The following is a 27,238-nucleotide window of genomic DNA, read 5'->3' on the forward strand; positions in this document are numbered from 1 at the left end:
GCCAAGCGCTCACGATCCCATCCCTTTTACACCAACAGTTTTTGTGTTTCGTTTCGCTCTTTTTTTGGGTTTTTTTATTTCCGTTTTTCCTCAACGCCGTGGAAACGAAGAACATTTAAAATTGCGAAATATAAAACACGTGGATACTCGGAGTTGAAAACCATTTGCGAAAGTCCTGCGAGCATAACGGATATGTAAGTTACAAAATTCCAACGCACAAGCGAAAAAAGCGCAACAAGCCGCCACACGGACACGGGCACCTACTCTCTTTCACGCTGCCCCTGTCTCTCAGTCACACACACACTATCGCACACACCGGCAAAAGTTGAGCGTTTTGTCGCCTGCTTTGGTTTTTTATTCGCTTATTCGTGTTTCGTTTGTTCAGCGACGACATCGAATTATTTGTCGAGTGTGTCTTTTGCGGCAAGAAAACAATAAATACATTTACTATATTCAAGTACATATTCGAGTTGGATACAAAGTCGATAGTCGGCAGAAAACAAAACAACGGAGTGCATGTGTGCCTGTGAGTTAATCACCTTATTTTTCTAAAGTTAAACACCTTAGCCAGCTCAGCCTACTCGATCATGCTTTTGTGCAAAAGTTAAAAATAAGCGTTAAAAGTTAATGCAAAGGCAATGCTGGAATACCGGTACGCCTCTGTGTGTGTGTGCGAGAGTCAGTCAGGGACAGAGGCCGCGAGAGCGGAAGAGGGAGAGCGCCTAGCGCGTGAGTCATTAACCGGCATTTAAAAAAAAAAGTTAAAAAAAAAAAAAAAATAAAACATTAAGAAGCCAAGTCAAGGCTTGTGTTTCCTAAATTCTATCAACTTTTATTGTTTATTCCATGAACACACACACACACTTGCACACTTCCAGGGCAGACAAAGGAGATGTCCAGTAGAATCAGTTATTTGGATTTTTTTTTTTTTTTTTTTAAATCAAAAATTCTGCAGCTGCTCATAAAACCAAAAATACGCGCCTCAGTTCGTTGCGTAGGTTAACTTTTGGCTACTCTGTGTGTGCGTGTGTGTGTGTGTGTGTGTGTGGAAGCGTGTGAAAATTGCAGCCGCCACTCCAACCACCGTTTTCCAAAGTTTTTCGTTTTTCATTCTAACAGACCCAGCTACATGGGTATGCAGGCAGGGCTGTACATATGTACAAGGTGCTGTTTATGTGGTAACCCCCCCTGGTATTGTGTTACTGTCTTTGTGTTACCGTCTCGCAAGTAGCTCACTTCCGTCTTTATCGAGTGTCCCTTGTGTCGCCCTTTCCTCCCTCCGCCCCTCCCCCCAGCAAACCTTTCTCACTTTACTCACTCACCTTTGGTAATATTCATCCCATTAGCATGAAGTCGCACTTTCCAGTTAGAAACTGCGTGAGGAGTGAGGCGTGCGGCGTGCGGGGCTCCTCTCGCGGCAGATTAGCTGGCGATCAGTGATGGCATCTCTCTGGAGGGCGGAGTAGTGGTGGCAAGCTAGATCTCTTCCCCTGCCACCTGTGGAGCGCAGTCATCTCCATCGATGATGATGCTCCATCGTCTGATGGCCTCTTTTTGGTACGGGTTCGAGAAGCTGTTAGAATTCCAGTTCTTCAGCTGGTTCGGTTCTTCCTCTTCCTCCTCTGTATATTATTATTTATTATCATTGAACCGGGGCACTTTGGGGCCCGGTCTTTAGGCTCGAGCATCCACTGCTTTCTTTTGTGATATGTCATCCACTGTCAGGGTCTTCAATGGGAGATGGGAGAGCTGAGGCTGAGTCAACCGATCTCGTCTAGCTCCCCCAACCCCTACCCATTCCCCCGTTTCACACATTCCCCGGCCAATTTGTAACGGTTTTGTGTGGCACTGAGAAAGCGACAAAGTCGTCAGCTTAGCTTCTCCATTTCTCATTTCTCAAACGAATGCCGTTCAATAAGCCGAAACAAGTTGCCCGGGAATTGATAGAGTCCGAGCTCCAACGACTACGAGCTTGGAGCTGATCATCAGCTTAATGGTGGCATTAGAGAGAAATTGGAGTTGCCCGGATGATGGACCCACAGAGTACCCATTGAAACCGAGTCTAGTCTGAAGTGGATACACACCTTTGGGGAGCTTCACTGTAGAGCTCATTTCACGCATTTGTTTACACGTCTCCGGTGCTTTCTTACCATTTGGATTCGATGTTTGTTCATTTGGTTTCCAAAGGCGATTAGTATTTCAAAAACAAAAGTCTGTTTCCGAGAAGAGCTCCCGCCCCCCCCCAGCACCCCCAAGACCCCAATTAGCACATCTCTCTGCGAACGATTCGATTTGGCTTTGGACTGCATCTTATTTCAGTTTGATGCGCTCTCCGGAAAGGTAATGGGTATGAAGATGCGAGAAATGCAAAACCAAACCTGTTTTGGCGGCCAGTGTTGCCATTTTCGCGAAATTTGAGCGGTCTCTGGCTTCTCCCCTGCCTCTCAAGGAGGAGGACAAGTTCTCGCCTGCACTCAGGTAAAAAGCACCCGAAACACTCGAGGTCCAAAGATGGGAGCGTGAGATCATGCCCGGCAGCCAACAGTCCGACTGGAAGCTTTGGAAGCCATCCCTAAGAGCACCCACGACTCGATAAACCGGGAGTAGCATTTCGCCATGTTCCGGCCTGTGGGGATGTGTGGATGTGGGGATATGTGGATTTTGGCATTGAATACACAAAATTCGCGACACCGAAAACAACTGACGTCATATGGCTGCGTCTGTTTGCCGCCCAAGTGTACGCTGAATTTGTATTTATTTATTCACAAATGCGGAGCCAGGCGAACGCCCAATGCTACCGCTCAGGTACAGTGGGCCCTCGTCCCTGCCAACTGCTACCAAAAGGGGGGATAGACAGAGAAATCAAGAGAGAGAGAGAGAGAGATTCCCTTCCCAGCTTCCTCTGAGGATAGTCCTCTGAGGATGTTGATCGTTGCAGAGAGGCCCCACTGTATCTGCAAGCTATTGCTTATTTTTGCATGATGATTGCAATTTGAATTATTGTGTTTTCGCTGCTTGCGAACTTGAAATTTCGCGATAAAACGAATGGAAGAACTCCCTCGTTCTCAACGTTTTTTCTCAATTTCTCCCGCTCTTAATTCGCCCCCTCGAATCATTCGCTCTTGTGCTTGCTCAGGCGTCGGCCTTTTGTGCTTTTATTTACCTTCCTCTCTCTTTTGGCCTCCCATTTCGTTCTTTTTTTATTATTTGGGTGCAACAAGTGTGCGGCGTTTTGTTGGTTTGGTTGCTGTTGTTGTTGTTGTTGTTGTTATTATTGTTTTTGTACCGTTTTTATGTTAATTAACCAAAACGAGTTGCCGTCGACGTTTCAGTTTGTATTTCGTTGTTATGCTTGACTAGTTAAGCGCATAGAGAGAGGGAGAAAGAGCTCTCGGGCTCCAGCCAGAGCCCGAGAGAGATGGAGAAAGAGCGAGGTCGATCGTTACGTAATGGGGGAAAAGATGCTTTCAAATTGCCAGGCGTTGCCACCTGACCAAAAGTAGGCCCTCAGCCCCCCCCCACCCGCTCAAAAACACTTGTTGCTCTCCGAAAACTTCAGGAGATCCGCTCTCTTTTGGGGAGAGTCTGCTGTGCTCTAAGGAGAAATGGAAAAATATGAAAACAGTTACTTGGCTGACCTTTGCTTTTTCCCGAACTCTCCACTTGCATTTTACTCTGGAACTGCAGCAGCCTCTTTGGAAAGAGTCTAAAGAGAGAGTTGTGAGAGAGGGACTCCCCGTTTGGGCTCTATTTTTGGAAGTCCCCGATCTTTTAGATGCCCGCCCTTCACCCATTTCTCGCGTGAGAAATTAATCAACGCCACGAAGGGATAAATGGAGGGGAGGGGAGCTCACAAGATCACTCAGTGGGTCACACAAAGTGGGCGGAGAGCCCAGACACTTCCAGAGGGATGCTCCCTGGAATGGGTATCGTGCTGACTGGAGCTTTCGGCTTGGTCTGAAGTATCTGAGAAATGCCGGCTCTGGCCTTCATTGTGTTTGCTTCTTCTGGCAGCGACCTCCTTCCCCGTGCTCCGCCCCCTCCCTAGCAGAGACACTCCATTTACCATTAACCATTTACCATTTTCGTATCTTATCTTTCTCTTTTTCACTTGCACAACACTTTGCGTGGGCTTTTACTTTTCTTCTGGCCGTAGCTGCCGCCTTAAGTGCTTTTGAAAGTGAAAGAGCGCTGCGCGCTGGAAGAAGAAGAAGCCCTCGCGGGAAGCTGCGAGCCGAGAAAAGAAAGGAGGATTCTGGAATGTTTACCAATGGAGGCCACGAGTGTGATGACTAATTCGTTCTTTGACGAAACCCAGAAGCCAATTGCTCAGAAGCTCAAGCTTCCAAGCACCGAGTGTTGATTTGGCTCCACTTCCAATCACTTCCACGGTACTGCTGATTAGGAAACTCTTTCCAGTGAAGGGTTCCTGAGTGATGATTGCGTGGGCCACTTGAGATAACCAAGCGGATCGGAGCTCCTTCTCGCTGAATTGCATTTGGTTTCGCTTGGGAATTTCATTTGTGTCATTTATAGACGCAGCTTAAGTTCTCCCTCCTCCCTCCTCCAGCTGAAAGTCTGAGATAAGGCAGTTGGCTCGTAGTTCCAGTTTCTTTTATCAACGGGCGCGTTGATAAACTATTTCGCGTTCCAGGGCCCACGTAAGGTTCTAAATTTAGCCCAGTGAGCATTGCGGCTTGTATCCCCAAATTGCCCATAGAAGGCTATTGGTGTTGGGGGTGCAAGGCGGACTTCCGCAAGGGAGGGCCACTCCACCACCCCTCCTGGGGGTTCACTGTACCTTCCACCAGGCCTCGAGGGCGTTATTGGCGATATGCTCGTATCACACTAATGCCTCCAAGTGCGTATGTTGGAATGTGTGCCCCAAGGTCTCCAATAGCTGATATCGGTTACAAAGTTCTAGCGAATGCGAGCGACTTCTTGCCTGGCACGGGCACGGGTAAGGGTCCGGGTACGGGCCTAGGCGCCGTTTGTTTGTGTTTCTGTTTCCAATTCCGTTGCGTCGGATTGGCTTACCGTATCTTGGAAGTTGGCGACCGATGCGGTTTCAACACCAGACGAGGTGCCCCCCACCTCGGGGATGGGGTTAAGTGGTGGGGCTCTAATAACTGAGTCTCAAGAAAAGTCTCCAGAGTGCATCCCGTGCGGGTAAAGCTGCACTCCAATATGCATTGAGTCTTTAATGGGCAGTTAGTGAGCAAGAGCGTCTCTGTGTGAGTGCGAGTGTTATCTTCGAGTATCCCCAGCAGCAGCTCCACCCCACCCCCTCAACTCCTACTTCTCCTACTCTCTTCAATGGCTGTTATAAAATTTTGCTTAACTTGCTTACGCAGGCAAAGGGAGCCTGAGAGGAAGGCGGAGAGAGCGAGAGTCTATGCGGGCTCCAAGTAGCTCTCCCGGCCCGGCACTCTCTCTCCGGATGAGCACTCAGTGCTGGCAGCTCTCGCTTGAAAAAGGCTAGAATGCAGGTAACAGCGGTTAGATATAGCCGTTAATGGAAGTTGGCTCTTACAACTGGCCAGGTGGGGCGAGAAATTGGCCAAGTCGCCAGCTCTCTGCAGTGGAGCAGCGCAGCGGCAGCGCCCCGGAGGCAGTGGCAGTGGCAGAGGCAGCGGTGGAGCTCGACCACAAAACTGAGACAGTCGCGACGGCGCGCTCGTTTCAAGCAGACGTTAACGTTAACGATTTGGTTCTTATCCAGCGACCACCGCTCTGTGTGCGTGTTGTGCTTGTGTTTGTGTTTGTGCCTTACTGTGCTAATGCCAATACTGTTCTCGTTCTCTTAGCCGTTCTTGGTTTTGGTTGCGGCCCTACAACTCACTCTTTTTTTTTCGTGTGTTCTTTGGTGTTTATGCCGCACATGCTGACCTGACCCCAGAGGACCAGCCTAAAGGATCTTCCCCAAAATCGAAAGCAACAAACTGCGGTTGGTATTCCAGGCCCAAGCGCACCTGAGTGCATGTGCTCTCATATGCGAGAGAGCGAGTGAGTGAGTCTGTTTGTCTCGGTGTGTGAGAGCGAGAGCGTGCGAGTGTGAGTGACCAGAGGTGGACAGTCAACGGCTTTTCTAAATTGACATACTTTCTAAAAAGCAGCAACAACTACCAGCAACATCTCTTGGCCATCAGCAGCAGCAAGTACAGTGATCTCCCACTAAGAGAGCTCTCTTTTATGGAGGAAGTGTAGTGCAGGCTCCACTGTAGGGGGCTTTGAGCCACACACATTCACTGCAGCAGGTTGCCAACCCCCCCGGCCACTCATAAACAAGTTGAAAGACAGGTGGCGGTGACCAGTGGACATGGCCAAAAGCTAATCTGGGCCTGAAACTAACTGTAAAATGCCATCTACTGCTATTTGCGGTGGCAAGAAATGCGAAATCGGCAGGAAAGCAATGCACTTCCTCCTGCCTGCCTGGCCTGCCTGCCTGGCCTGCCTGCCTGGCCTGCCTGCCGGTTTCGGGTCTGGTTTTGGCCTAAACGCTAAGCTGAGACCATTTTGGGCTAGAAAGTGTTCCCGCGAGAGATGACTTTTGAGTGGCTATCTTGGTTTTCATTTTTATGGCTATCACAGAGTCTTAATTATGATGGATAAAGCACTTTATTCGAATGGCAATGGGGCGGAGTGGTGGAGGGGTGGAGGGGTAGCGTCATGCGATCGTCAAGCTGCGCTGCCGACTCGGACGCTCGGCGCGCGTGTCTCAATGCATTTAAATTCGCTTTTTAATTTCTCAAATAATAGACTAGTGCATATTAACGTTCAATTTCAGCATTTTATTATGCCCCTGCCCCTCCCCCTGCCTCTGCCGTGGCTCTGGTCTGCACAAACGAGTGCTGCCTGTATGTGTTTGTAAATGAAATGTTTTATCAGGTGCATAAGCTTACTTTTATCTCCCACCTGACGGACGCCTCACGCTGACGCTGACCGCGTGCTTTCAACACAAAACTGTAAAGCACATCGCCCACCCCCCTCCCCCCCGACATTGGGGAATCTACGAGTGCAGGATCCTTGGCCAAGCCCGAAACTCGTTTCCCAAAGGCCACCTGTTGCTGGCCACCTGTGGGCGGTGGGTGGCCGAGCCGGGGAGTGGGGGGAGGGCCAGCATTCCGCAGCTTTCTTTTATTGTCTCTGCCAGCTTCCAAAAGTTGCTAATTTCGCCTTTGTTCGGCCGCGCCCAAGAGGCGGAAGAATTCTCCACGCTCGTCGCCGAAGGTCTCGTCGCTGGGAGAGGAGTTCTATAAAAATTCGATGACGCTTCATTGGTTTTCAATAAATTCGACTTATTTGCATAAATGCCCCCCCCCCAGCCCCATTCCCCGCCCCCCTCCCTGGTAGTTGGCAGTTGATTATTGTTGTCATTAGCACAAATTCCACGCTGAAAATGTCAAAAAGTTTCTGGAAACAGGTTGATATTTAGCCTCCAAGGGGGAGGAGGAGGTGCGGGTAGTTTCAGGTGTTTCGGAGGTGTTACCCCCTAGGGTAGTGCACACGAAGCCCCCTCTGTTGGGGATCAGATGCGGGGAATTTACTCGAAAAGTGTTACTGTAAGACCAGCTTAGGCAGCATCTACTTTATTTTTTTGCCTTTTTGAGCTTCTCATCTTTTGTGTTTTTTCTGCGCTTTTTTTTTTTTTTTTTGAATACTTCAATTACACTACCCTGGCCCTGTGTTGGTGAGCTCGTCTGGGCATAAGCACGTTTCCACGTACTCGAAGGTGAGGAGGCGTGGCAGGGCGGGCAGGGGGGCAGCCGAAAGATCGCCAGACATATTGCACTTGGCTTCAAGTTGGAGACGCCGACTGTGACTGAGGCAGAGGCCGAGGCAGCAGCGGCGACAGCGACGCTTTTTCGTGTTGCGTCAAAGTTCAAGGTGTAAACCTCACACACACACACACACACACACAGCTCATGTGTGTGTTTTACGATCATGTGTGTGTTTTACGATAAATCTCCGACGATAATAACTTCATGAGCCGAGCTGCTGCCTTTTTGGAATTTTTCAAGCCTGAGCTCATCATCGACATGATTATCATTATTAGTATACTATTTAAAAATAGTCGATTAATAATTGAAGGAATGACTAATTGGATGCCGATTGAAGTTCTGTTTGTTCTCTCTGGATGAGTCAGGTGTCGGAAGGTGTCGAGATCTTACCAGGAAAACGAAACCCATTAGGGGAAAGCCAAAGGTGAGGCCTTAATTGAAGGTGAATATCAAAATGTGTCTGTTTTAAGCCCAAGGTTGAGAACCAAGTGGCAAGTAGATGCCTCGCCAGAGAAGCGAAATGGAAAGTGGCGTTGCAAGATGCAGTTTCCAGTTTCCAGTTTCCATTTTCCAGTATTAGATAATCGCCGGATGTGCGGCAATTAATCAACACTTCCGCCGCCGCTGAGCTTTTCCAACACTACTGCACAGTGCACACCTGCACTTACCTTGTCATTCGGCCCCCATCCCCCCCATTCCCCCTCTCTATCGAAATATAATCATCTCCGCTTTTGTGGAAAACTTGAAAGCAAAAAAAAAAAAAAAAAACAACAAATTAGTTGCCATGGCTGTCGGGTATTTGTTTTATTTTTTAATGTTGTTTTTTTTTTTTTGTGGCAGCTGTGATGAGGTCTGTGGCTGTGGCTGTGTTTTCATTAACGCTTATTTGTTAATGGCTCTAGCGTTGGTAGATGCTTCTGGCCCTTTCTCCTCCCTGCCAGCCAATAAATCAATCAGTGGGGTGTTTGGCAGAGAACCAGATTAGTGTCCTCCAATCGATAGATCCATCGACCCTCCTCTTGATTTAGCACTAGGAACAGAGGGTGGTGTTACCAAGAGGTGACTCAATTGATTTCCATTTTATCCAGACCCCTGAATCACCTCCGAAATTAAAAAAACAAATCTGGAACTGAGTCACTAATCCGGGCTAAACCGAATAACAGATTATAAATTCAAAGCCTTATCAAGTGCGTCAGGTATTTTTATTTTCCTCTAATTGGGGGACTTTTGTCGGCTGTCGTCTGTCGGCAAACTAATAAAGCCAAGACAGCAATTGAAGTTGGCCCGAATACGAATACGAATACGAATACATATCCATTAGCATAACCTCAAAACCCAATGTCACGCATATTATTTGCTCCTCAGCCTTAGCTAGCCGTCTTTATCTCAACGCTCTATTGTCGTCTCTATTGTTTGCGAGATATTTGCACGAGTCTACAGTCTACTCCGATCTCTCAAGAGAGAAGAGTAGGTAATGATTTCTCTCAGTGCAGCCAATTCGAAATAAAACGATATGAAATGAAATGAAATTAGCTAACAAGCCGTATGCCAGTCCAAGTCCAGTCATAAATAAGTTGCGAATAATATACGGACATACGGGGGGACATAAAACCATCGAATAATGCCCCAGATGGAGCTCTATTAGTGGCGGGTTGCATCATAGAGCCGATGCCTCGTCGCACCGTACAGTGCATGCAAATTGTATGCGTTTCATAACCAGAGTCTCTGAAGATCCCCTTGCCCCCTCTCCCCTCTCATGACAATTGTCTTTTGCGATTGTCAAACTCGAAACTGAAAACGAAAGCATTAGCCATGGCCCAAAGCCAGGCCAGGCCAGACCAGACCAGGCCAGAGGCAACAAGTGGGCGCAGCAGTTTTTGGCCCAATAAATAAGCGGATGAGTAACGTGCCTGTTTACATACTCCAGTGGTGACTGTACCCCCGAGGTGTACCTGTACCTGTACTTGTACCTCTACCTTGGCCCATCTCCGCCCCCCACCCACCACCAAAAACATTGTTGCCTGGTAACTGGTTTTTTTATTGGGGGGTCGGTGTGTTTGCTTTTTTCTGACTGGTGCTTTGGGAATTCAGTTTGGCGGTGAATAATATACCAATTCAGAACGTGATGTTTCCAGATTCGAGATCCCCGAGGAGTAAGTTCCTCCAAAAGAGAGCCCTCCAAGCCTGTCGTCCATCAACATGCGACCCAATTGCCTGTCTGCCACTTCCACTTGCCATGTAGTTGCCGATTTCTAATGGTGTTTATTTTGTTGCTATATTTTTCGTGTGCCGATGACAAGATACTCCCCCCATCCCCCTCTGCTTCCAGCCCCCAGCTAGCCTTATCAGGAGCCCCCCATTTGCCAATTTCTAATTGTTTTCCGCCCTGCCCCATCGCCCACCCCCCCCTATGCTATTGTCTGGCCTGTTTGTATTGTTGTTCGGTGAGGCATATAAAATATTTTTAGGCCAATTGGCCCGCGAGTGTGTGTGTGTGTGTGGAGTTAGATAAGATATGCACATGATTTCATTGTAAACGTTGTTGGGTCACTATTTGCTAGTTGCGCTGTCACGGCTCCGGCTGCGACTCCGACTCCGACTACGGCCGGAAGTGGCTTTGACAACATTAGCTCCGACTTGATTTCATTACCGATTTCTTAGCGGCCATCCACGATCGGAAGCAGGTCAGTTCTCCAGGTCAGGTCCGAATGTTGACAGTTACAGGACCGTGGCATTATAATTGGTATTTCGACTGATAACCGTCGGCCACTTATGTAATTTGACCCAATTAAGATTATCGATTCAAAAATAATAATAATAATAATAGTGGTAATAATAACAATGAATGAACCTTTCAGGGTGAGCACTGCCTCGGACATATCACAGCGCCAAATTACCTTTTCCGACCGAAACTTTCCATGGATTGACTACAAGTTGGGGGCTGGGGGCTGGGAGGTGCTTCCCCCCCGGGACTTCCCCCTACTGCCACTGGTGATTGGCCAAATTTGTCAGCCAGATAAACCAAACAAAAGGCAACAATGCTTTGCATGCCGTACTCTCTGGCAATTGACAAAAATAATTAACGGCAATCTATCGATAGCGTCGACGAGCAGTTACATAACGTGGCTCAGCCCCATGAGGGAAGCTTCCGATTCTCCCCTCGAAGAGCCAGTTGCCTCCCTGAAGATGGGCCTCCCGCTGGATACGATTGCGTGCCTGCCCGCCCTCCTCGGGACAGTCATATGTTGTTCTACGTGCCCGATTATGTTTTCTCGCCGCTATCTGGAGCATTTAGGCCTAATTTGCTTCATTAAATCGTCACATTTGCTATTATTCCCCCTCCCCCCTTTTAGTTTCTGGAAGTTGACGTCAAGTTGGAGGTTGGACTTCAAAGTCTCTAGAGGGTGTATTCGTTTTGGGAGCTGGTCAGTACTGCTGCCAAGTACGGGGTATCTCACACTCCACACCACTCCACCGCCATGCTGTCAGGTTGATGAATGGCCTTTTAGTCTCTCGGACTTGTTGTTTGTTGTTTGGATTTAATGAACAGCTGGGGAGGCTCGTAGAAGTGGTGTAAGACTTAAAAACAGCCACAACACGACCAAGTTCTAATGTAATTAAGACCGAGTCCCGAATTCCGGCCATTCGTATCTCCATTATGTGGTTTACTTGGTCACTCCGATCGCTTCATTGCCTGCCGTTGCGTTGCGCATTTTAATTATTGGAGGGGGGGATCGTGGGGAGGCAGCCCCTTGAGGAGAACCTCCAAAAATGACAAATAATTGTTGAAATTAAAAGTGCCCGCCAGACGGAGACCTGAGGAGGAGGCCGAGTCCGAGGAGGAGGCGGAGAAACAAATGAAATGCCCATTATTATAAAGTTTTAACAGAAACGTGAAGAAAAGTAAAAGCTGGCAGTGGGAGGGGAGGGCGGTAAGGGGCGATTCCCCCCATTTAAAATAATGGATTTTAAAATGCGCCGCGCATACGCAATGCCTGTTTTTCCTTCTCATTAAGTGTGTTGGCTTTGTTGTTGTTTTTAATTGTTTTTGTTGTTTGTGGAGGGGTTCCGGTGACCAAACAATAAACGAGATTTCCAGCCCCGCTCAGGGTTCACTTTTTGTTCATTTCTCTTTTAAGTGAACCCATTACTGTGGTTAATGGATATCAAACATAAACACAGCTCGGGGTCGGATCTCCGATCTCGGATCTCGGCGAAACTAGAGTTATGTAAGCCTCGTAGGAGGTCCGATAATAGTTATGACTGGGGGTCCATCTATTGGCCCGAATGCTATCTGAAGTGGACCTTAGAGGGCTTAGTCCTCCAGCTATAGCCTTTAGCCTGGGAACCCCACTGCCATTAGACCCACCACCCGGCTTACACGCCATTCAAATTAAGGTTTTAAATGTTTTTCTGTTGAGTATTAATTGCAGATAAAGTTGCCAAATCATTTCCGCCAGCGGCCGGCGATCAAAGTCGCCTCAGAATAAAATAAAATCAAGCTGGAGGCTGGAGGCTGGAGGCTGGAGGCAGACGGAAGTGACATCAGAAACCGACTCCATTCATTCATAAAGTCGGCTTGGGGGAGAACTACAATGAAGGAACAAGAGGCAGGATGCACTTAATCACGGCTCCCTGCCCCACTCAGTTTTCTATTCACGCTCCAATCGGATATCATAGGAATATCCAAAGGAATTCGCAGCCCCAGCCGTTGATTATCAGAGCAAACAAGAACCCCAAACCCCAAACCCCAAACCCCCCAAACAACAACCGAAAACCCATTCACGACATGGGCGGAATCGGCAGCATGAGCTCATTTCACTCGCTTTTCGAGGAGGCCCTCTTCAAGTTCACGCGGTGGCGATAATAAATGTGGCATGATGTCATAATTTGTGAAAAATATTTTTAAGCAGAAGCCGCGTCTCGACTCGATCCCCAGGGATCGTGCCTTCAAAGGGGCTATTGTTTCCAAGGGGACCACGTTTCTTGCATTCCAGTCCTCTGTTACTTTTGTCAACTCGGCGCTAATTCATCAATTCATTATCCAGGCAATACATTAGAGGTCTAGCTAATGACCCAACTTGGTGCTCCACTCGGTGGTGCTCTCCTTTAATTGGGCATGGAGTGGCCACTGGTCAGCCTTCCTCCTCCAAATATAGAACTATCAAGTGCTCTCCAAATAGGGAAGTTATCGCTGACTAGTTGGATTAAAACTCTACTCCATTATGGGGAGTAAGCAGCTGGGTGCTATGATCCGAGGCCAGCACCCCCTTAGAAGCTCTTAATCTCGGCCCTGAACTGCGGCTTCGGAGCGTGTGCCTCCATTAGGGCTGCCACTTCCGCTGGGCCATAAGGAAGTGTCCAGCAAAGGGGCATTCCATCAATTAGGTGACTAACGCCTCTCGAACGTGCCTCTCGGATGTGGGATCTGTTCTACTCGCTCGTTATTTTGGTTCTATTGCGGTTGTAGAGGCATCTGGTGCATCTGCCTGTCACCGTGCCAGGTGAAATCATAAATATACTTTTAAACCTATACCATATAGCGCTCTTGAGTGCTGACCAGGTTGGCACAGTCATCCTTCTGACTGATTCACTCGAGTTCTAGCTGCGAAAGTTTTATCGGCTACGGAGTAGCAGTTGTGGCCCCATTATGTGGCCCATTACTCTGACGGCATTACGTTCTTTGGTATAAAAAGCGAGTGCTTTGATTTTGTGCAGCCTCAGTTGGGCGGAGGAGCTGCTAGTCGGTGGAGCTGGCCAAAGAAACCTCAACTAACGTTATCCTATCTTTCAGATTGCAGCACCAACAACCACGAAGGGTGAACTCGACTAAGCCGTCAGGAAGACAACAATTCAAATCCATCAGTAAGAAAAGACAGGAAGCACCAAGATGTCTCCAAAAGCGGTGAGTTCTGGGCTCAGGGAGAAGCCATAAATTGACAGGGAGACATGCCAGTCAGAAAACTGATTTGGCCAGAATCTGATAAGTCTAAAAGGGGGGAATGTCAGAGTCTCGTCAGTAAATTAAAACAGATTTAACGAGGAAGCTATCAGCTATCAGCCGAGGCAACCGCCTCGTTCTTATCGAAGCCACTCGAGTTGCAATTGTCGTCAATTGCAGAGTCGGGGATCGGGGATTGGGGATTGGGGATCTGGCATTCAATGGAGAACTTACTTCCTAGCGATAATCAAAGCGGGGGGGATGGCCATCCAAAGACGTCATAGTTCCACCCACCGTCAGCTGACGTCAGTAGTTCTCTGGCTTGTTTTCTTTCCACATCCTGCCCTCTTGGACATTTGCCAAAAAGTTTCATCATGTTTTTTGTGGGGATTGGGGGGAGGCAGATTGGGAGGCCTCGGCCTCCATGACATGTGTGGATAGCCACATCGACCTCAGGTTTCCCGGTCGTCAGGCTGAGGAGTCTTATCGCAGAACCATCCCATGCTTTGATGGTTGATGGATGGACGCAGTTCGGCTTATGGGTTATGGGTGCTGCGATCACGTGCCCCCATTACCTGCCAAGAGAAGTGTCGCCGATCGAGCGGAAAGTCGTCCAGCCAAGACCTGAAAGTTTCTCTAATCGTGCCCGAATGGTTAGCACAACTTTCCCTTTTTTTTCGCTACGGATTTTCCTCCAAACGAGAGTGTGTGTTTGCCCGGCTCGGTGGCCTGGGAGGGGTTAATTGGTCTCGGAGGCAGAGGCTCCTCCGATAAAGTAGAACTGACAGCGAACGCGTCGTATGATTGACGCTGATTTGTTTGCCCACCTTGGGCTGGGTCTATTAGGTAGTGGCTCCAGTGCCTCGGCACTGGCTACAGCACGGGTCGAGGCGGTAGTGCCCAGAGCACTTCCAGTTGCTGGCTCTTCAGAGCCTCTAATATTCTGACCCGCGATGTGCCGACCTGGGCCGACCTCTGGGGTCGTCTCCCAGTCGCTTTTTATTGCTGCCGTCTAATTTTAGATGCATAATTAACATGCAATTCATATTAACTTGACAACGAATGACTCGGACAAATGTGTGAATCGTCCATCGCCCATCCAAGTCCCCATCGCCCGTCCCCATCCCCATTCCCATCCCCATCCATCCCCAGAAGGCACAAATTAAGTTCACTTTTGTTGTTTCTTGGCTTCTGCCGCTTTCCCACTGTTTCTCCATTTGTGTTTTTTTCTGCTTTTCCAGCATTTTCCATTCCTGCCCATGCCCCATGCCCATGTCCCATGTCCACGACTTTCTGCTTTCCTCCTCTGGGTTTCGGCTTAAAACGTGCCGTGACTTTTCCATTTTCCTCAGTTGCCGACTGACAACCCAAAGAATCGCATTGAACGCGTCGCGCTCCGAGGCTTTCCCGCGGACGGACGGTCACCCCCGGAACTCAGCCGGACATTTTCCCAGCCAGGAGATTTGCATAGAAAAGCGTAATAATTCAAAAACTACTGCGGAACCCGTTTTCGGTCCCCAAAATGGTCGTCGTCTCCGACAGCCGTGTCCGTTTGCCGCGCTACGGCGGAGTGAGTGTTAAACGGAAAACGGTACGGAAAATCCATAGTTCTTAAGATCTTTTTTTTTTTTTGGGTGATCTTTTGAAATGAGCTCAGAAACTGGTTATGAGTGAACTTCCGTTTCCACCAGGGGTTTCGAAAAGGGGGGGACTGGCTGTTAATGCGAACAGAAACTGAAACCGCGTTGCATTAACCCAAAAACGTTAATTGGATTGAAATGAAAAACGTTTTCAATTTCCTACCATTGTGTCACGTTTGATATGCATTCAGCAGAGCAGCAGCAGCAGAGAAGCAGGGAAAAGCAGGGAAAACTCAAACAATGAGCCCAAACCAAGCTGAACACCGAATACTACTGAACTACAAAGCCCGAGCGATAGCCAGAATGATGAAATTGGCCAGCAAGTCCAAAATTTGATTTCGGGTTAGGGCTGGAGGTGGTTCCCATGGCTGGAAGTGGGCCACAGCAGTCCGACTGGAAAATGCCAATGCCTTTGGAGCTATTCTGAAGCTATCAGCTCCAGGTTTGGCCATTCCAGCAAGACCCAACGATCCTCCCCTTTCTCTTGTGTAACCATCCGGTCCAACCATCCTCCTCGCACTCGCACTCCCCAGTGTCACCTGAAGTGTCACGCCTGATTGATTTTGCTTTATTCCGAGCGTGATTTTTCACTGCGGCCCGCTTTCCTTTCTCGGATCTATCTCGCTACATTTTCTTTTCCAACCTGGCCTGGCCCCCTTTCTGGCCCCGTAAGCCCGACTTATGCAAGCCAAGTTAGTTGGCTTTCTGCGAAATGAGAGCTCTCGGCACGTGCCCTCCTCACACGCTGTCATGTCGCACCGCTCAAATCCCGTTAATCCATCGGACACTGACAGCGCCAGGGCAGCGAGAAGGACGGGAACACCACCCCCAGCACTACGCACATGGCACATGACCGAATTACCAACCAGTATCAGGTATTCCAGCGCTCGAAAGAGTCTTGGAACTCAAAGTCGATCGATCCAGAGGTCGAACTGTGGGTAGAAAGTAAGGCGGGGAGTGTCCAGGTATGGCCCTCAGTAGCAGTAGCTTTGTATCCTAAAGATGTTTGGTTTGGTAGCCTTACATCTTGGGTAAGTAGCCTATGCCTTCTGACTCCGTTTCCGAACTCAACCAACTAATCTCCGTGTTCTCCTTACAGCTAAATGTGCGCGTCACGACAATGGACGCGGAACTGGAGTTCGCCATCCAGTCGACGACGACGGGCAAGCAGCTGTTCGACCAGGTGGTGAAGACGATCGGCCTCCGGGAGGTGTGGTTCTTCGGGCTCCAGTACACCGACTCCAAGGGCGACTCCACATGGATCAAGCTGTACAAAAAGGTAAGAACTCCCTCGTCGGGAGGGGTAGACCACTGGGTGGGTAGACGTTAAGCACCACACTCTAGAGAGAGAACTCTAACCTAACCGATCGATGGGTGAGGTCTGTGTCTAACATCTTGTTTGTAACCTTTGCAATGTCTGGCGGAGAGCAGCCCGAATCGCCGGCCATAAAGACCATTAAGTATCTGAAGCGCGTCAAGAAGTACGTGGACAAGCGGACGGCCGACAGCAACGGGATGAGCCAGGCGGAGACCAGCGAGGAGGACGACGACGCCGACGATATGGTGGGCTGCCCGCAAGAGAACCCGCAAGCCCCGGCCGAACTCCCAGCTAGCTCGCTGTTAGATCCCAGTCTAGACTACGTAGAATCCTTTAGCCTATAGCCTCTAGCCCTGCCTTAAGCTTAGTCTCAGGGACCTTCACTTCACTTACTAACCATCTAATCCAAAATATTCCTTTGTTTAACGCTGCACTTGAACACCAGACTGGATCAATGCCGTTCTCGACTTGGGTAACACTCAGCTCCTGCACCTTGTCCTCTTTCTGATTATTATTTGACTTTATTTTCTGTCCAGTTCTGATATATGCTTCCATGCCAGTACACAGTCTAACTCTGCAGTGTCCTTCTCCTTCCCGCAGGTGATGAACCAGGACGTGAAGAAGGAGAACCCCTTGCAGTTCAGATTCCGTGCCAAATTCTATCCAGAGGACGTGGCCGAGGAGCTGATCCAGGACATCACACTGCGCCTGTTCTACCTGCAGGTGAAGAATGCCATACTGACCGACGAGATCTACTGTCCGCCAGAGACGTCCGTGCTGCTCGCCTCCTACGCCGTGCAGGCGCGCCACGGGGACCACAACAAGACCACCCACACAGCCGGTTTCCTGGCCAACGATCGCCTGCTGCCGCAGCGCGTCATCGACCAGCACAAGATGTCCAAGGACGAGTGGGAGCAGTCGATCATGACCTGGTGGCAGGAGCACCGCAGCATGCTGCGCGAGGACGCCATGATGGAGTATCTGAAGATCGCCCAGGACCTGGAGATGTACGGCGTCAACTACTTCGAGATCCGCAACAAGAAGGGCACCGACCTCTGGCTGGGTGTCGACGCCCTCGGCCTGAACATCTACGAGCAGGACGACCGCCTGACGCCCAAGATCGGCTTCCCGTGGTCCGAGATCCGCAACATCTCCTTCTCGGAGAAGAAGTTCATCATCAAGCCGATCGACAAGAAGGCGCCGGACTTTATGTTCTTCGCCCCGCGCGTCCGCATCAACAAGCGCATCCTGGCCCTCTGCATGGGCAACCACGAGCTCTACATGCGCCGTCGCAAGCCGGACACCATCGATGTCCAGCAGATGAAGGCGCAGGCGCGCGAAGAGAAGAACGCCAAGCAGCAGGAGCGGTAGGTTTCCAAGGGTCATCATCACTTGGGAGTAAAATTCCTAATAATCTTGATGGTTTTCAGTGAGAAGCTCCAGCTGGCACTGGCTGCCCGCGAACGCGCCGAGAAGAAGCAGCAGGAGTACGAGGACCGGCTGAAGCAGATGCAGGAGGAGATGGAGCGCTCGCAGCGCGACCTGCTCGAGGCCCAGGAGATGATTCGCCGGCTGGAGGAGCAGCTCAAGCAGCTGCAGGCCGCCAAGGACGAGCTGGAGCTGCGCCAGAAGGAGCTGCAGTCGATGCTGCAGCGCCTCGAGGAGGCCAAGAACATGGAGGCCGTCGAGAAGGCCAAGCTCGAGGAGGAGATCATGGCCAAGCAGATGGAGGTGCAGCGCATCCAGGACGAGGTCAACGCCAAGGACGAGGAGACCAAGCGCCTGCAGGACGAGGTGGAGGAGGCCCGACGCAAGCAGGTCAGTGTGGTACATTAAAACCATCTACTATCCTTTAGTATCATCAATGGATTTATGGACTTTCAGACCGAGGCTGCCGCCGCTCTGCTGGCAGCATCGACAACGCCGCAGCACCACCACGTGGCCGAGGACGAAAACGAGAACGAGGAGGAGCTGACGAACGGCGACGCCGGTGGCGACGTCTCCCGCGACCTGGACACCGACGAACATATCAAGGACCCCATCGAGGACAGGCGCACGCTGGCCGAGCGCAACGAGCGCTTGCACGACCAGCTGAAGGTAAGTCGAATGGTTTCGAGTCCTCGGCTCACTCATTGGCATTCCCTTGATTCCGTTCCTGCAGGCCCTGAAACAGGATCTGGCGCAGTCGCGCGACGAGACGAAAGAGACGGCAAACGACAAGATCCATCGCGAGAACGTCCGCCAGGGTCGTGACAAGTACAAGACGCTCCGTGAGATCCGCAAGGGCAACACAAAGCGTCGCGTGGACCAGTTCGAGAACATGTAAGGCTCCTCGGCTGCCGGCGCCGGCACTTCACAGCCCAGTGCTGGAGAAGATGGAGATGGAGGAGGAGGTGGCTCCTCGAAATGAAAGAGAAAGATATAACTACAAATCAAGATAACATAAAAGAGATGGTGAAGAAGAAGAAGAAGCAACAAACATAATTCCGGTCGCAGGGACCTCAAAACCTGCAACTATATCCCCCGGCCACACCACCCCACGCCCCCGTCCCCTCACGGAAGAGGACACTTCCTGCTAAGTTGAAAAGAGAAAATATTAAGGATAATCTTTGTTTGACCGCCGTTTTTTTTGTCAAAGAGAAAGAGAGAGCACTGGAGAAGGAGAGAGCTTGTATAGAAATCGAGAAGAATCAGCCAGATATACTTTACCTAACACACACACACACACACACACGCATATTATATATATATATATTGTATAACCGACAAACACGGCCAGGACGACCACAATCAAATAAGGACAATCGGAAATCAGAAACCCCATGGATCGACCCTCCCCCCCAAACCCCCACCCTACCGAAAATAGTAAATCTACACATTTCTCCTTTTCCCAATGGATTCATAGAGAAAACGGACCGAATAGTAATGGAAATCAAAAACAACAACAACAACATTAAGAGAAACAGAAAACAACTACAACAAACAGTCTACAACAACAAAACAACTATTTGCATTTTTCCCCCGTTATAATTATTATTTTTATTATTATATAATTACTATTTTTTTTTAAACTTGTATAATTAAATAAGAACTTGATTAATTGTTTCTTAAATTAACTTGAGAGAGAGCAACAAACAAAAATGAGAAGAAATATATTAAGTATTTCTCTCCCTTTAATCAATTTTTGTTTTGAAAGAAAAGGAAAGATTCTTAAAAAAGAAAACGCGAAAACAAACAAAAACTATTGTGAAAAAAACCAAACAAAAAGTTTTTAAATTAAACAATAAAAATGTAAAACAAAACAAAATGTCTGCGTTTCATTATCCTTAAATTTAAGAATCCTTGTGTCAAGTAGTTAAGTACTAATCTTAAGTTTATTCGAAAAAATTGTCAAGACCTAGACCTGTTGGGACATGTCTTAAAAGCACTTGCTTTTTAAGCGCTTTTAAGAATAAGCTTTTTTATCCGATTGGGGTATTGGATAAAAGCTATCTACATTTTGGCGAGTGGGAACTGAAGTGAAAGCTTTGTGTAAAAAGATCAAGCTTTTGACTTATCTACTTGGCCTACACTCTCTTACCAAGACCGTGGGTTGTTACCACTACCTTATGATCTGAAACTGAAATCCATTCATAAAAGATTTTATAAAGATTTACGATTATTTTTTTCTAGCGCTTTATTAATGCAAATATCAAATTGATAACAATAGATACATCAGCTATGTATATGTTTACAGTTCATTTATTTAACTATATTTATGTTTACAGATATCAGATATCGCGACATATGTGAACTGCATAGCAAAAAAAAAAAAAAGTATTAAGTACCTACCAACCGCGCCACTTTGGATATTAAAGAAAAAAAATACAAAAAAGCAGGTAAGTTCCGAGTTTTCGTTGGAATCATCATATACAATAAGATATAGTCCTATAAACACGATTTCTCTGAAGGCACATAAGTACAGGGGCTGGCGCCGGACTGGCATCCCCAACGGCCCCCATTTAAGGCGCATAATTGGTCGGGGGAGGGGATACGTATAGAACGTATAGTAGTTCCATAATGGAACTTGTTGCTACGGCAATTGAGTATGTGTAGAGTCGTCATAGGCAGTTGCCACTGTGGTCCCTTAGCCTAAATATCTTCGTTGGTTATTTGGCGTGTGGCAGAAACCTCTCTCCCTTCTAGTCCTACAATCCTAGACTTTAAGAACTATATATTTTTTGAGCACTTCTCGATTCGGCTTAGTCGTGTTGGATCCTGACGAGCATATCTGTGATCTGAGAGTTTTAGAATCTTTAAATATTTCTGCCACTCCGGTTTCCTTGCACGGCTTTATATTAGTATATGTATGCTATGGTGTGCCTCCCCCTGTTAGTAGGGGTTAACGGCAGCCAGACCCACTCGTCCTCCGGATCTGGCAAACACCGGCTCCGCGTAGCTGTGTCTGTAGCCCTTCGGCATGCTGTTAAGCTGCTGTTTTCCGGGATTGCTCGCTCCGGAGTCCCCCACCGGAGGCCTCGAGGGTTTTGGGCCTGGGCCTGCACCAGCCGGGGAGGGGTAGCGCTCCAGGTGGCCGGAGCTCTTCGTTTCCACGTATTCCCGGGAGTGGCCGCGTCCGCGATCCCGATCTCGTTCCCGCTCCCGTTCACGTTCTCGTTCACGTTCCCGCTCTCGTTCCCTTTCCCTCTCGCGCTCTCGCTCTCGTTCTCTGTCGCGGCGATAAGGATCTCGGGAGTGCTCACGCTTGTAGTCCCTGTCCCTCTCGCGCTCCCTGTCTCTGTCATGGTGACTCCTATCCAGGTGCCGCGTGGACTGTGTCGGCTGAGGCTCGGGCTCCCATTCGCCGCGCGACCTCGCCCTTGACCGACTGGGGGCCACGTCGGCGTGGCCCACCACTTCCTCCTCCTCCTCCTCGCCCTGGCTCCACTGCTCGTAGGCGTTCGGCGGCTCCATTGAGCCCCGCCGCCTGCGGGAGGAGGACCTGTAGGGGTCCCGACTGTGGACTTCCCGCTCTTCCACGTCCGGGTAGCGGTTGACAGGCGGTCGCTGCTCCATGGCTCGGAACTTGTCCTTGGCGTCGTGGAAGCGGTCTCTCTGGGAGACCTGAGAGGGTGGAGGTGCAAACTCGCGCTCCCTCTCTCTCTCGCGCTCCCTTTCCCGGGTCTTGGGAGTTCCCTCGCCGTAGCGCATTCCCGTTGACTTCATCATCTTTTCCATGGACTGGATATACGGGAGACTCTCCGCCTCCCGGTAGGGATTACGGTCCCGTGACTGCTCACGGTCCCTGTCGCGCTCCCGCTCCCGTTCCCTTTCCCTGTCCGCGTGCCTCCTCTCGGTGGTCCTCTGGCCCAAATCCGTGCCCCGATGCACGGCGGCGTATTTGTTGTGGCCCGCGGCCAGTGGCGGCGGAGGAGCTGGTTCCTCTGGCTCGGCGTAACGTTGGCGGTACCTCTGCCCGTCCGGAGAATCAGCGCTGTAGTTCTTCAGCAGCTGCTGCTTCTTGGAGGTGTACTCCAGGAACTTCTGCTTGTCGGTGAGGTTCTCCTTTCGGTGGCCCAGCTGCCCGTGGTGGCCGTGTCCCAGACCGTGGCTGTGCAAGGAGCTCGGCTGGAGCTGCTCCGGATCAGAGTCTTCGAAGTCGTCGAGTGGATCGTCCAGGCGGGAGCGGGACTTGCGCTCCCGTTCGTGGGACAGCTTCTTGTTCAGCAGCCGGTTGATCTCGTTGTACTTGTCCGTGTCCCGCAGCTTGCCGGAGGTTAGTCCGGAGTGCTGGTGCTGCTCTTGCTGCAGAACCCGGTTGAACTTTGCATCGTAGTCGGCCGGGCGCATTATGATGGGTTTGATCTCGTCCTCGCGATTCCAGGACTTGTTTGAAATGGATGCTGGTGTTTTGGTCCGGTCCCGGTCCCGTTCACGCTCCCGTTCCCGTTCCCGCTCGCGTTCTCGATCTCGTTCTCTTTCCCTCTCCCTTTCCTTTTCTCGCTCCCTCTCCCGCTCGATCTCCCGCTCCCTGTCGGTCTGTCGTGGCTGATACGGTTTGGCGGGCAGGTCCCTCAGGTAGCTGTCCTCCGGAGGCTGTACGGCACTCTTCCGTTTTAGCTGCCCATGGTGGGGCATGGCGATCTGCGAAGGCTTCAGGGCAATGACCGAGTTGTCCGCCTCGTTCGACCAGTGCTCGTCATCTGGAAAGGAGTTCAGGGCATTGCTGGGAGGTTCTATGATTCTGAACTTGAAATTACTCACCGCTGGAGCTATTGAGTTCCTGGCGCTCCGGGCTGGGTGCCAGATCAGAGCCAATGCCCGAAGATCCCCGCGAGGAGACCTGCTTGCCGTTGGCATTCGCAGCAGCAGCTCCTCCCGTGGCGACTCCGCCAGCTGGTCCTCCACCGGGATTTACCACGCCCGGATGTCCAGGTTGACCCGGCTTGGGAGCTCCACCTACGATAAGGGCGTTCCGACACCTCCGCAGCTCAATGGCTGTGAGATTCCCCTTGGAGCGGTGCACCGTGTCGTAGTCCCGAGGCGGCAGCAGCAAGGGCGGTCCGTTTCCGTTCAATTTTGCCCTCAGCTCGGCGGCCAGGGAATCGAAAAGGTCGCTGTTCTGCTGTGGCGTCAGGGGCGGATGGTGCAGCAGTGGGTGTCCGTGTCCGTGCGAGTTGGCGTGGCTCTGGGGCTTGCCGTGTGGCGGGGAACGGGATACGGGGGAGGATCCTCCGGCCAGACCCTGCTCCTGTCCGTCACTGCACTCCGACTCCCGTGTGCTGTTTCCCGTGTCGCTTCCCAATGAGCTGCTGAAGCGCTTGGGCGAAGATGTGTCGTGACGCCTTCCCTGGTAGCCACCTGCTCCACCGCCGCGGGCAGACTCTCCTCCGCCGCTCTGTTGTGACTGCAGTTGGTGGTGGTGAGACGAGGGTCCTCCTCCGGACGACTTTCCATTTGATTCGTGCCGCTTGTCCCCCCCGTGACTATTGCTGGAGTTCATGGGAATCGGTGGAAGGATCCCCAATCTGCAAAAGAAAACCAATATAAGTGAGATTTTCCGAGAATATAGATTTTTTGTATACCCTTGCAGAGGGTATCATAATTTCGGTCAAAAGTGTGCATCGCAGTGAAGGAGACATCTCCGACCCTATAAAGTCTCTATCCAGGGATCCTATCAGGAAAAATGGACAAAAAATCTAAAAAATATTTTGTCTCAGGATTTTGATGCAGAATGGTGCAGAATCGATCTAGAAATCGTTTAAGGTACTCCGCTTGAGAATCGGATGCGAATTGGGTAAGATATAGCCATCGCAGTGGGCCCTATAGGGGAAAACCCCATTTTCAAGGGATCCCATCAGGAAAAATGGACAAAAAATCTAAAAAATATTTTGCCTCAGGATTTTGATGCAGAATGGTGTAGAATCGATCTAGAAATCGTTTGAGGTATTCCGCTTGAGAATCGGATAAGAATTGGGGAAGATATAGCCATCGCCGTGGACCCTATAGGGGAAAACCCCATTTTCATGGGATCCCATCAGGAAAAATGGACAAAAAATCTAAAAAATATTTTGTCTCGGGATTTTGATGCAGAATGGTGGCAAATCGACCTAGAAATCGTTTGAGGTATTCCGCTTGAGAATCGGATAAGAATTGGGGAAGATATAGCCATCGCAGTGGGCCCTATGGGGAAAAATCCCATTTTCAAGGGATCCCATCAGAAAAATGGAAAAAAAATCTAAAAAATATTTTGTCTCGGGATTTTGATGCAGAATGGTGGCAAATCGACCTAGAAATCGTTTGAGGTATTCCGCTTGAGAATCGGATAAGAATTGGGGAAGATATAGCCATCGCCGTGGACCCTATAGGGGAAAACCCCATTTTCATGGGATCCCATTAGGAAAAATGGACAAAAAATCTAAAAAATATTTTGCCTCAGGATTTTGATGCAGAATGGTGTAGAATCGATCTAGAAATCGTTTAAGGTACTCCGCTTGAGAATCGGATAAGAATTGGGGAAGATATAGCCATCGCCGTGGACCCTATAGGGGAAAACCCCATTTTCATGGGATCCCATCAGGAAAAATGGACAAAAAATCTGAAAAATATTTTGCCTCAGGATTTTGATGCAGAATGGTGTAGAATCGATCTAGAAATCGTTTAAGGTACTCCGCTTGAGAATCGGATAAGAATTGGGGAAGATATAGCCATCGCCGTGGACCCTATAGGGGAAAACCCCATTTTCATGGGATCCCATCAGGAAAAATGGACAAAAAATCTGAAAAATATTTTGTCTCGGGATTTGGATGCAGAATGGTGTAGAATCTATCTAGAAATCGTTTAAGGTACTCCGCTTGAGAATCGGATACGAATTGGGGAAGATATAGCCATCGCAGTGGGCCCTATAGGGGAAAACACCATTTTCAAGGGATCCCATCAGGAAAAATGGACGAAAAATCTAAAAAATATTTTTTCCTAGGATTTTGATGCAGAATGATGGCAAATCGATCTAGAAATCGTTTAAGGTACTCCGCTTGAGAATCGGGTTAGAATTGGGGAAGATATAGCCATCGCAGTGAATCCTATAGGGGAAAACCCCATTTTCAAGGGATCCCATCAGGAAAAATGGACAAAAAATCTAAAAAATATTTTGCCTCAGGATTTTGATGCAGATTGGTGGCAAATCGATCTAGAAATCGTTTAAGGTACTCCGCTTGAGAATCGGATAAGAATTGGGGAAGATATAGCAATCACTGTGGGCCCTATAGAGGAAACCCCCATTTTCAAGGGACCCCATCAGGAAAAATGGACAAAAAATCTAAAAAATATTTTGCCTCAGGATTTTGATGCAGAATGGTGTAGAATCGATCTAGAAATCGTTTAAGGTACTCCGCTTGAGAATCGGATGCGAATTGGGTAAGATATAGCCATCGCAGTGGGCCCTATAGGGGAAAACCCCATTTTCAAGGGATTCCATCAGGAAAAATGGACAAAAAATCTAAAAAATATTTTGCCTCAGGATTTTGATGCAGAATGGTAGCAAATCGATCTAGAAATCGGTTAAGGTACTCCGCTTGAGAATCGGATGCGAATTGGGGAAGATATAGCCATCGCAGTGAGCCCTATAGGGGAAAACTGCATTTTGAAGGGATCCCATCAGGAAAAATGGACAACAAATCAAAAAAATGTTTTGCCTCAGGATTTTGATGCAGAGTGGTGGAGAATCGATCTAGAAATCGTTTAAGGTATTCCGCTTGAGAATCGGATAAGAATTGGGTAAGATATAGCCATCGCAGTGGGCCCTGTAGGGGAAAACCCCATTTTCAAGGGATCCCATCAGGAAAAATGGACAAAAAATCTAAAAAATATTTTGTCTCAGGATTTTGATGCAGAATGGTAGCAAATCGATCTAGAAATCGGTTAAGGTACTCCGCTTGAGAATCGGATGCGAATTGGGGAAGATATAGCCATCGCAGTGAGCCCTATAGGGGAAAACTGCATTTTGAAGGGATCCCATCAGGAAAAATGGACAACAAATCAAAAAAATGTTTTGCCTCAGGATTTTGATGCAGAGTGGTGGAGAATCGATCTAGAAATCGTTTAAGGTATTCCGCTTGAGAATCGGATAAGAATTGGGTAAGATATAGCCATCGCAGTGGGCCCTGTAGGGGAAAACCCCATTTTCAAGGGATCCCATCAGGAAAAATGGACAAAAAATCTAAAAAATATTTTGTCTCAGGATTTTGATGCAGAATGGCGGAGAATCGATCTAGAAATCGTTTAAGGTACTCCGCTTGAGAATCGGATGCGAATTGGGGAAGATATAGCCATCGCAGGGAAGATATAGGGACTCGCTTGTCTATTAGTATGCATTCGTCTTCGCCAAAATGGGTGTTAAGTCTGTCATGTGTGGGGAGTCTCTTCGCCCACTTGCACGGCGGAAAGCCGCGTAATGCGCCGTGGGAAAGCTGTGGACATGAGCAAGCCAGCCAATTACCCGCCACAGCAAGACTCCTGAGTGCTCTCTCCATTATCATGACCACCGTCATCCAGCACCAGCGCCATTAGCATCATCATCGCCATCCCGGTGGCAGGGCGATTACCACGATTACACGTCAAGCGCTCGGATGGACGGCATTATTCCACGCGAGTGTGTCTAATGGAGTGCCTAAGTGGCTGCCTCGGCAACTACATTTGCAACTGCTTCCTGCTCGGCACAATTATTCAAAAGTTGCACAACAAAAGTGCTAAAACTCGAAACCAAAAACCGAAGTTTGTTTTTATGAATGTAGTGGGGTGCCCCCTGGAATTGCGTTTACCTGGTCTCCAGCTCCTCGAAGCGCTTCTGGTTGTCCGGTCGGTTGATGAGGATCTGCAGCTGTAGGTGCAACGCCTCCGCCGTGGTCTCCGAGTCGCAGCGGTAGGCGTGGACGTGGAGCGGGCACTTGGTGGCCGGATTGTAGAGGAGCAGGACGCAGGCGACGATGTCGTCCGTCTGCACGGAGCTGGTTATGGCACTATGGGGGATTAGGTGTTTCGAGGCCCCCTGAAAATATCACAAGCATGCAATTGTAGAAGG

General features: G+C 49.3%; 2 protein-coding genes across 8 annotated transcripts in view; one reads left to right on the forward strand and one right to left on the reverse strand.

Annotated features, from left to right (window-relative positions):
- Positions 1–25: 25 nt before the first annotated feature.
- Moe (moesin) lies at positions 26–19,987 on the forward strand. 5 transcript variants are annotated; one of them, XM_017239191.3, is made up of 8 exons: positions 5,620–5,737; positions 5,808–5,947; positions 13,576–13,686; positions 16,462–16,641; positions 17,281–18,047; positions 18,111–18,498; positions 18,565–18,777; positions 18,842–19,987. In XM_017239191.3, exons 3-8 carry the CDS (start codon positions 13,672–13,674, stop codon positions 19,004–19,006), a joined length of 1,728 nt encoding a protein of 575 aa, XP_017094680.1. In that variant the 5' UTR covers positions 5,620–5,737; positions 5,808–5,947; positions 13,576–13,671; the 3' UTR covers positions 19,007–19,987. The 5 variants fall into 5 exon arrangements, with proteins under 5 accessions (XP_017094681.1, XP_070139041.1, XP_017094680.1 ...); XM_017239192.3 differs by lacking the exons at positions 5,620–5,737; positions 5,808–5,947 and adding an exon at positions 26–194; XM_070282940.1 differs by lacking the exons at positions 5,620–5,737; positions 5,808–5,947 and adding an exon at positions 376–526.
- A 351-nt stretch (positions 19,988–20,338) lies between these two features.
- The window catches only part of LOC108123849 (zinc finger CCCH domain-containing protein 13), a 33,945-nt gene continuing 27,045 nt past the window's right edge, over positions 20,339–27,238 (reverse strand). For all 3 annotated transcript variants that reach the window (XM_070282946.1, XM_017239204.2, XM_017239205.3), the window contains 3 exons: positions 26,979–27,205; positions 22,924–23,687; positions 20,339–22,862 (listed from right to left, as the gene is read on the reverse strand). In XM_070282946.1, the coding sequence (XP_070139047.1) occupies positions 21,052–22,862; positions 22,924–23,687; positions 26,979–27,205 (2,802 nt within the window). In that variant the 3' untranslated portion in view covers positions 20,339–21,051. The remainder of the gene's footprint in view (positions 22,863–22,923; positions 23,688–26,978; positions 27,206–27,238) is intronic.

This window comes from Drosophila bipectinata, chromosome XR, assembly GCF_030179905.1.
Source record: "Drosophila bipectinata strain 14024-0381.07 chromosome XR, DbipHiC1v2, whole genome shotgun sequence".
Lineage (NCBI taxonomy): Eukaryota > Metazoa > Arthropoda > Insecta > Diptera > Drosophilidae > Drosophila > Drosophila bipectinata.